The 11,086-nt window shown below is 38.6% G+C and overlaps 1 protein-coding gene across 1 annotated transcript in view; it reads left to right on the top strand.

Moving 5' to 3' along the window:
- The first annotated feature begins 1,783 nt into the window (after window positions 1-1,783).
- Window positions 1,784-11,086, top strand: part of LOC127635220 (vasoactive intestinal polypeptide receptor-like) — a 116,262-nt gene continuing 106,959 nt past the window's right edge. Inside the window, exon 1 of the mRNA XM_052115103.1 lies at window positions 1,784-1,945. Coding sequence (XP_051971063.1) covers window positions 1,889-1,945 — 57 coding nt within the window. The 5' untranslated portion in view covers window positions 1,784-1,888. The remainder of the gene's footprint in view (window positions 1,946-11,086) is intronic.

Here is an 11,086-nt window from a genome sequence, read left to right as displayed (position 1 = left end):
TCCTTAGGAGAGTTGGTTGTGATTGAGTATTAATAGACAAAGAAATCGCAATGTGATCTTAGGCACATTAACTGTACGTTTTTCAATAAATAAGCATTTATACAGACATTTCAAGGAAATAGATTCACAGATTCTGTTTGATGAGATGGCACACGTTCATAAAAGTATTAAATTAAAAACTATTTGAGATCTGCATGCTCAGAATGTCCATTTCTCAACATTTGCATGGGAGAGAGCCAGTCATAGAACATTCAGAAATGCAGATATTACTGTGAGCCTTTTTCCACTAAAAATGATTTCGTTTAAATAGAAAATGATTAGAATGAGCGCTGATGCACAGAAATTAGCTTATTTATCACTAGCCATGCAGCATCCAGCCTCACAGATCTACTTACATTTAGTTGATTCTTATCGCAGCCTAATTTAATTAAGGAGCTCTTGACCATTGCCAGATAGATTCCTTAAAGATCTGAGAGTGCGAATAACTGCAAATGTTTCCCTTTGTTTGTTAGAGCTACAGACACTCAGCACAAAGGTCAGTGCTTTCAACATACAGTATATAAATCTATATAGACAGGTTTATGGAAGCATTCCTAATTGCAGCTGAAAAGTAACAGACCAATAGTACGGGGGGGGGGGTTACCTCCCAAGAGTCATCAGCTCTAAGTGTGTTCAATGTATAAGCATTTGTACATGGAAATATTAAAGTATTGCAGAGAAACCACTTATCAAGATAAAACAGAGTAATTAGACTCACATGGTGGCAAGAATGATATGTGGATAAAGCAGGAGTTCATATTTGTTAATTCGTTATTGTGCCTGTTGAAATGCTCTCTCAAACTAATTGCATTCCAGCAAATTCTGATTCGAAAGCATGGTGGCAATATCAATTATTATTGTGATGAATCACTGTGTGTAATGGCATATAACAACATATTAATCTTGGTAGTTATGTAATACATTTGCATTCAGAATAATTGAGTATAACTGTGCTTAATTCAGTTATTCTGTCTGAGTATTCCCCTGTTGACAATCAACACTGTGCCCTTGCCTCCAGCATAGCATGTAACCCTAGGTTGCTCAAGCAACTGTTTTACTATTTATTGTTATAAGTTACTCTGGATAAGATGCACCTGCTAAATGACAAAGAAAGCATGAGTCAGCCTGATTTGCATAATCTTCAATTCAAATATTTGTTGAATGCAATTTGCAGACAAATATTTGAAATGTAGGCTAGTGTTTGAATCCTTAAGTCAAAGAACAACCTCCCAGTAGCTCTTTTGTTTTGGCTTATCCTCACTGACATTCATTCATCCAGATGTCTTTGACTGCTCAAAACAGCTGGAGTCCAGGTGATAACCTTTGGATTCCATACATAGGTGGTCTTTTAGACCAAAGCACATGCTATCTAATCAATTTTGAGACTAGAGCTGCACACTGCATCTTTTCTGCAGCCTGGCACTCACAAGTAGCATAGACCTTGAGATAAATTAATCCTTTGCTTTCTTAATAGGATAACAAAGACAGCCGTGAGTGGATGACGAATAAGAGTGATTCAGTCTTTAGTGCAATGTCAATATGTCGCAAGTAGTGTGTAGAGCTGTGCGCCTCTGACTGTGACTCGCTCATTGGTCCCTGAACCGCCAGCAGCTCCAGCAAGTACACGAGCCACCTCACCCGGAGGACTGTTACGATGTACTCTCACTTCAAATGATGTTTTACTCATCTGCCAACAATTTTTCCGATGAGACAGCTAACGTTTGACTGAGCTTACTTTTAAGAAAGCCGCAGGAGAAACTTTACGGATAGATTTTTTTTTCGTGGTAACGAAAATTTACGGGAGAAAAGAAAGAAAGAAAGAAAAGAAAGAAAAAAATAGCGACGTGCGATGGATGCCTCGAAATCGGTTCTATTTGTTTCAGCTCTGAGCTCCATGTTTTCTGCTGTAAGTATTTGTTCTTGTGTTTTGGCATTTTAAACAAGATATCTTGTAAGAGTACAAATTGTGTTTCATTTCAGTCAGTGAGGCACCGTTGTTAAATAATTTCATAATTATGCATATTTTTTATTGATTTGAAATAACTTTACTTGTTATTATCTCGTTTATTGAGGAATATGTCATTACTTACCTCGTAGAACTAATTTATAAAAACTATAAATCTTACAAGAAAAGCCTCTCGAGCCAGCGGAGAAGTTGGAGACTGACTGAAGAGACCAAATGCGCAACAGCGCATGGCGAGAGTGAAGTCGAAATGTCGTTTACTTCACATAATGCATGATAATGTGGAGTTTAGTAACACATCTCTGTTGCATATTAATAAGTTAACAATGTTTTTTTAAGCAATGTTTTTTCATCTCTTTCATTGCTCATATTTCATAGAATTTTTCATTTGCTCGTCTTCCCATTAATTCAATTATTTCAGGAAATACTGGGTTATTAATTACACCATTGAATTGAGTTTCACACAATTATTGCTGGGAATCTTAACAGAAACTGGGATTTTTTGTATTAGGGTCTTTCTTTCTTTCTTTCTTTCTTTCTTTCTTTCTTTCTTTCTTTCTTTCTTTCCATCCTGATTACTACTAATAAGTTGAGTAGATACACTTCTGATTAAGTTGTGATGCAGATGGAAATTTGGAACAGAAGCATTCGTCTCCAGTGGAAATAGAACTCTGAGTGTTCACAAAAACCTTTTAACTGCACTACCTGCACACTTTACCCACTTGTATCATCACTGAAATGGCTGCAGAGGCCTGCCTCTCTCACTGTCACTAGATGTCACAAGCTGAATGAAAAGACATTTTGTCACTTACTATGGAATCAAAAGTAATAAATATCATCTAAAAGCATTCTTTACATGACTTGCCTGCAGCTATTTATTTACATTTTTATTTTATAAAACAAATTGAGAGTTAATGCTGGTTTGCATGTTAGATGGGCCACAAGAGTGTTTCAAAATGGTGCAAAGTGTGCACACTGGATAGAGAGCAGCAGGTTGTTGTGTTAAAGATGTGTGTCAGTGTTAAGTGCACTTAAAAATGTTTGACACATTACAGTAACTGCATGTAATTGATCTGTATGATTTTTTAAACTTAAGGATTTGTCTGGTCTGCATTTAAAGGAATAGTTCACCCAAAAAGGAAATTTCTCTTGTCATTTACTCACCCATATGCCATCCCAGATATGTATGACTTTTTGTCTTCTGCAGAACACAAACAAAGATTTTTAAGAGAATATCTCAGCTCTGTAGGTCCATACAAAGAAAGTGCGGGTTGGTTTGTGTTCACTGTCCTTTTCTGCACATCGAGGCACCATTTTGTGGTCCGTTCTGCATAACGCGGCAGGTCGTTTTATCTTATTCGTGAAAGAATCATTTGAGTCCAATATTTCACATTTGATTCCTTTGAACTGATCAAAAAGATTCAAAAAACATTTTGAATTATTCTATACTTAGTAGGTCCTCATGGTGGCACGGTTACTCACCACAATCCGGGTGGCAGAGGACAAGTCTCAATTGCCTCCGCTTCTGAGACAGTCATCCGTGCATTATATCACTTGGTTCGTTGTGCATGACACCGCAGAGACTCCGCATGTGGAGGCTCATGTTACTCTCCGGGATCAATGCACAACCCGCCCCATTGAGAGCGAGAAACACTAATCCCACCACGAGGAGGTTACCCCATGTGACTCTACCCTCCCTAGCAACCGGGCCAATTTGGTTGCTTAGTAACCAAACTTAGTCACTCAGCAAACCCTGGATTCGAACTTGGTCAGAGTCAATACTCGCTGAGCTACCCAGACCCCCCGATCTGCTGTGTGTTTTAGCGCAATGCTATAGTATATGGTTGCCAGGTTGATACTATGCTGTTGCTACGTTTTTTTCTGTGTTTGTAGCACATTAATCTGCAGTTGCTAGGGTGTCTAATAGGTTGTCAGGTTGTTGCTATGCTGTTGTTAATTTGTTTTAACTGTTTTTTAGAACATTGCTATGCAGTTGCTAGGATTTTCTGGTTGGTTGCTTATTGGATCAAATAAAAAGAGCCCACTCCACAAGTCTCTTTGCACCAGCTATACGTAAGTTACAACTTAGTTGTGGCATAAATGGGCACTAAGTCACAATTTACGCACTACTAAATATTTGAGGATTGCTCCGTTAAACTTAGAAAGGACGTAACCCTACGTATGCACTAAATAATAATGGAAGTCTCCGACCAGGAGTATCTCAGTTTGCAAAAAGCAAACTGTTTGCAAAAATGAGCTCATGTTTTCTGTGACAGGCATCAACCATTTCGACATACATTATGATGTTGACATTTACAGTCATTTACATTTACAAGAGAGAAAAAAAACATACTTTAAGCGGTACTTTTAAAACGGTGTAGTTTTCAGGGTGCTTCGCCCGGTGTCAAGTTTCAAATCATTCAAAATATATAGGATATTAAAATGGATAAATGTCTATTTTTCCAGCCTGTTGTATTAGTATTTATCACCCCTTGTTTGTTTTAGATACAGTTCCTATATATTTTTATTTACACAGGGCAAATATACTATTTATCAATTCTTATCAAAACTTATTACGTATCGTATTTTAATGGGGATATAATTACAGTTATGTGAACAAACAAGGTTTGAACATTAACTGTAACAAGATCAAATTGAAGTTCACGGCTTTTTAACACTTCCGTGTACAAATATGAAAGCTGTTTAATGGATCAATTCAGGTAAAGTCATATTTTGCAACTACGCATTACTTTACGGAGAGCTTACGACCTACTAGCTTATTAGCTAGCAAGTCTTGCCTTAAGAACAGGTGGTGCAACCAAATTAAGCACTGACTTAGTTACAAACTAACTAGTAGTTACTAAGCCCTTAGTGTGAACTTTACGTCCCAACTTACGTGAGACCTTACTGGTGCAACACTACCCTGGTCACTAAAAATGGCTCAGGTCCCTCCTTCAATGTTACAATTGAACCCCCCAAATCCAAATACATTTAACACATACCTAATATATGAACACTATTTCAGTAATGTTGTGTTTTATATCGATGTAATAAGTGATCAAGTGATTTTAGTTGGACAGAATGGGCCCGTTTTGCAGTTTTTCCATCTATTTCTCTTTGTGAAAAAGCAGGAAGCTTTTTTAGCACCGATGCAATGACATGTACATGTATTCACATACACACGGCATATTAGAATCAGAATACGAATGAGCTTTATTGTCAAGTATGCTTACACACACAAGGAATTTGTCATGGTGACAGAAGCTTCCAGTGCAAAGAAAATACAAAAAATATACACATACAACATATACAGTACATACAAACATTTGAATTATACATATAAACAAATATACATAAACAGTGATAAACAATAAGGATGAAAAAAAAAGATACAATAGATAAATATATAGCAGAAACTACAGTGGGGCAATAATGTTGTTCAAATATGTTGCATACAGATATACAGTTATTTGCAAGCTGATTTAATGTATTGTGCAGTAGAAGAAGGATATGTCAAATAAATATATATGGAATATAAATATGAATTCATAGTTGAATTGAAGTGTTGGGGGCGGTTTTATCTGTTCATAAGGTGAATGGCCTGAGGGAAGAAACTGTTCTTGTGCCTGACTTTTCTGATGCTCAGTGCTCTGTAGCGCTGGCCAGAGTGCAACAGTTCAAAAAGGTTGTGTGCAGGGTGAATGGGGTCTGAAGCGATTTTTCCAGCCTTTTTCCTTACTCTGGACGTGTACAGATCTTGAAGGATGGGAAGGTGAGAACCAATAATCTGTTCAGCAGTCCGTACTATCCTCTGAAGTCTTCTGATATTTGACTTGGTTGCTGAACCAAACCAGACAGTTATAGAAGTGCAGATGACAGACTTAATGACTGCTAAGTAGAACTGGATCAGCAGCACCTGTGGCAGGTTGAACTTCCTCAGCTGGCAAAGGAAGTACAACCTCTGCTGGGCCTTTTCCACATTGGGGGTCAATGTGGGTTTCCCACTTCATGTCCCATGTGATGGTAGTGCCCAGGAACCTGAATGACTCCACTGCTGCCACAGTGCTGTTTAGAATGGTGAGGGGGGGACAATGTTGGGATGTTCCTCCTAAAGTCCACTATCATCTCCACTGTTTTGAGCGTGTTCAGCTCCTGGTTGTTTGGACTGCACCAATGAGCCAGCCATTCAACCTCCTTTCTGTTAGAAGGCTTGTTGTCATCTTGGATGAGGCTGATGACTGTAGTGTCATCTGCAATCTTCAGGAGCTTGATAGAGGGGTCCTTGACAGTGCAGTCATTTGTGTACAGGGAGAAGGACAGTGGGGAGAGCACACATCCCTGGTACCAGTGTGTAAAACAGTTAAAGGATGGGAAAGGAGGAGGCGAGAACCGGCTTGACGATATAAATCATAGTTTAATGGAAAACTTAAAAGACAACACAAACACACATGACGGACATGTCCGCTAACGATCTCTCTCTCCCGCACAGCCCTCTGCAGTCGACCTTTAAACCTCACGGAGGCATAATTAGCCTAATACGGGACCGGGTGTGTAGGATCACGACCCGGCCCCGCCCTCCGCCCTGCCACATTCCTCCCTCGTTCTCTCAGGCTGGGGAGCCCCCGGCCTGACGTACATCCCCCCCCCCCTTTCCCTGCGGGAAGGAGGCGAGAACCGGCTTGACGATATAAATCATAGTTTAATGGAAAACTTAAAAGACAACACAAACACACATGACGGACATGTCCGCTAACGATCTCTCTCTCCCGCACAGCCCCCTGCAGTCGACCTTTAAACCTCACGGAGGCATAATTAGCCTAATACGGGACCGGGTGTGTAGGATCACGACCCGGCCCCGCCCTCCGCCCTGCCACACAGTGTTAATTGTACAGGTGCTGGAAGTGAATTTCCCCTGTCTTACTAACTGCTACCTATATGTCAGAAAGCTGGTGATTCACTGACAGATTGATGCATAAACAGAGAGCTAGGTTAATTTATTCCATAGGAGAGCAGGGAGGATGTTGTTGATAGCCGAACAGAAGTCCACAAATAGTATCCTTGCCCAAGTCCCTGGTCTGTCTAGATGTTGGAGTATGTAATGCAGTCCCGTATTGACTGCATCATCCACCAAACTGTTAGCTCAATAGGCAAACTGCAGGGGATCCAGAAAGTGTCCAGTGATGTCCTTCTGATGGGCCAACAACATTCTCTCAAATGACTTCATGACCACAAACGTCAGGGCGACAGGCCTGTAGTCATTAAGTCCTGCAATCTTGGGTTTCTTTGGGACAGGGATGATGGTGGAACATTTGAAGCAGCTGGGAAATTCACAGTGCTCCTGTGATGTGTGAAGATGGGGGCCAGTTGGTTAGCACAGGCTTTTAGACAAGTGTGTGAAACACCGTCTGGGCCCTGTGCTTTCCTTCTCTTCTGTTTCCAGAAAACCTGGCACACATCCTCTTCACAGATCTTAATTGCAGGTTGAGTAGGAGGAGTGGGGAGGAGGGGGGTTACAGGATGTGTTGGAGTTTGTGTGAAGTGTAGGTCAGTGCGGGTGTGGGGTGTGAGACTGGGCTTTTCAAATCTACAGTAAAACACATTCAGGTCATCTGCCTGTTGTTGATTCCCTACAGTGTTGGGGGGTGGTGTCTTGTTGTTGGTATGTCTTTCAGGCCACTCCAAACTGATGCAGGGTTGTTAGCTGAAAACCTGTTTTCCAGCTTTTCAGAGTATCTTCTTTTAGCCACAATAATCTCCTTTGTCAGTGTGTTTTGGCGTGATTATACAAGATTTTATCCCCACTTCTGTAAGCATCCTCTATATCCTGACGAAGCTGAGTTTAGCTGTAAACCATGGTTTGTCATTGCTGTATGTTAAATAAGTCCTAGTAGGAATGCACATGTGAGTCCGGGTGTTGTTGCTCCATGTCTGTGCTATGATTAGCTAGCTGTTGCAGTGGTGCGTTCACACATGCTTTGGAGGAATGAAAACACTCACCAGAATAAACTAGGAAAACTCCTGTGGCGAGTTGAAAGACTTACAGTTGAGAAAGAGCACTTCTAAATTAGGGCAGCACATCTTTGTCAATGCTGTTACATCTGTACACCAACTTGCATTGATGTAAAAGCATGTTTCATCGCCTCTCGTTTTCCCTGATAACTCTGCTCTGAACAGCTGACAGCCTGGCAGATGTAACGTGCTGTCTGGAATGGGTTCACTCAGTCAGGTTTCTGTGAAGCACAGAGCAACATAATTCTTATTTGTATGGGTTAGGAGAAGTAGTTTGTCAATTTTGTTAGGAAGAGAGCAGAGATTTGCTAGATGTATGCTTAGCAGCACGGTTTGACAGCAGTTTGACCAGTGTCGTTCTGACGTGACTTGAATGCTTCTTTAAAGGGATAATTCTCTCATCATTTTCACACCCTCATCCCATCCCAGATGCTGTATGTATAACTTCTTTGGTCACACACACACACGCACGCACGCTTGTTTTTAGAGGAATATCTCTGTCCTGTAGGTCAAGCTCTAGGAACTGTAATCAATTGTGAAATCATGTCCGTGCCTGAAGACTGCAATGGCAAAATGTAGAGTGAAAAGGGTGTTATATTTTGGTCTGTTCTCACCCTAAACCAAATGGATCTCTGCAGAAGACATTGATGAAACCACTGGAGTCATATGGATTACTTTAATGTTGCCTTTATCTCTTTTTTTGAGCTTAACATTTCTGGTCACCATATTCTTCTAAAAATCTTAATTTGAGTTCAGCAGATTAAAGAAAGTCATACACATCTGGAATGGCAGAAGGGTGAGTAAATGATGAGCACCACCAATCAGATAAGTTGCCATAGGTTTAATTAACTGTACCATAATTTATGCAATTTACTTGTGCTTTTGATACTTAAGTACATTTTAAATCAGTTATTTTAATACTTTTACTTAAGTATTATTCTCATGAGCTACTTTAACTTTTACTTGAGTCAATTTTCATGAAGGCATCTTTACTTTTACTTAAGCATGACCGATGGATACTTTATAAAACCCTGACAGCTGGAGAGATAAATGCATCATGAACTTTTGTAGCTATGAAAAAAATCCTTCAATGCAAGTCTTCTCATTCACTGAAAGAAAGGAGTATTATTATTTTAAGAGTGGCTTATGTAATGTCTCTTAAAGTTTTTTTTTCTTTTTATTTTTCTTTCTATAAAAAACTTTCCTAAAAGTGTTCTTTGAAGCAGTTCTTTGCAAAAAATGTTGTTGCTTTTTTGCACTTGAATTTATTTAATTTCACAGACAGAAACAAATGCTTAGGGCAGCAGACTTTGTGCATGTAGTTTTACAGACAGACTATAAGAGTCACTCGCTAAAGAATGAGTGATGACACTCAAAAGGATTTAGATTTAGATTTTCTCAAGTTCAGACTTCTGACTGAAGCATCAGTGTACTCCCACTCCCAAAAACACTCCCACCCCTACTCCCAAACCATGTAATACACTTTTGTGTGGTGTCTCTGCCCACTTTACTTACTCATGAAGAATAGATGAGACATCTATTCCCTAAGCACCATGACAACGTCCTTCATCTGTGTTCTATACAGCCCACTGATGTATTTGTATTAGTGTTCAGGTGTGAAATAAATCATCTTTGTGTTTCTCTCTCAATAAGTGTTCTGTCGCCCTCAGGTTGTTTTACTATTCACAGTTTAAAAGGTAGTCTTCTTTAGTTGTAATGACTTTGTCTGTAAACATATGTAAAATAATCATATTTCAGTTTTATCTTTACTTTAAATAAGTTTGGTTTCCAGACAGACAGACAGACCATTTTAGGATTTTTATTTATCTAAAATCTGTCTGTCCATGTGATTCAGCCTGTATGGTCTGTCTTGTGTGTGCTGCTTTGTTGACATATCTTCTAGGGATGGGTGATACCACATATTTTATTTTCAATCTGATACCAATAATTTCAAGTCCAATATCGTCGACATCGATACCAATACCAATACCAATACCAATACTTCTCTTAATTTTTTTTTTTTTGTGATTACTTGGGATAAAATTGGTACTTTCAAATTTTAGACATAATTCCATTCAATTAAGTAATTTTTTTTTTTTTTAAATGTAGTTTACCCTTACAAAAATTTACCATTTCACGACAGTTAAATATTTGGTTAAACCATAGTCTGTCCCCCACTCAAATTGTACTAATATTTTAGTAACCATATTTTGGTTTCTAAAATATTACTTAGAAGCATGGTGTAGTAGTGTCTGAAGAGGTGGGCATACTGTGAATTTATGAAAAAGATGCACCGGATCTCTAAAATTAATATACATTTATATACAGTTCATGTATAATATGTAAGAATTTAAGTTTCTTGCTGGCATGGTGTAGAGTACACTGCTAATAACAATGGCATGTTAACCTCATGTTAAATATGTATTTAAATGAATAGGTGTCATTTATGTTCCTTTTATTAGGCTACTATATAAATTGTTAATACTTTATTCATATTCTAACTAATAAACTAATTCATAATATGCAATTAAGTATTGTAGCTAATATGAGTAGTAATGCTCATGTTAACACGTTATCTTGTATTACCATGTATAGCCTCTATAAAAAACTAATGGTTATTTTTATCATTTGTGTACTATTATGTGCCTTTCTGTGTAGAGTGAAATGGTTTCCTACTTGGAAATATAAATTTAACTTATTTGATATCACCACCGACAGCAGTAAAAGGCAATAAAAAAAGAAGAAAAAAAAGAGCTTCAAAGGGGTGCAATAACATGCAGTATTTTCACAAAGTTTAACTGCAGAAGTTACATTTAAATTAACTTCTCCATTTGTGTATCAGATGCTGGAAATGTCCCGCATCTTACTAAAACAGAAAATATGATTGGTTAGCAAATATCTAATCCCGTCTGAAATGAGCGTTCTGATTGGTGGATCAGCTTAGTCGAACTGTCTGTCTTGCCAGTGCTCCCCAGTCAGTGCATCTCCGTGCGTGTTTAGAGAGATTCTCTGTACATTTTTTTAAATAATAATAATAAAACACAATTCACTCAATGATGCTGTGCCATTTCGTTA

This window comes from Xyrauchen texanus, chromosome 42, assembly GCF_025860055.1.
Source record: "Xyrauchen texanus isolate HMW12.3.18 chromosome 42, RBS_HiC_50CHRs, whole genome shotgun sequence".
Lineage (NCBI taxonomy): Eukaryota > Metazoa > Chordata > Actinopteri > Cypriniformes > Catostomidae > Xyrauchen > Xyrauchen texanus.
Note: the sequence above shows the minus strand (reverse complement) of the source record. Positions and strands in the feature narration are given on the sequence as shown.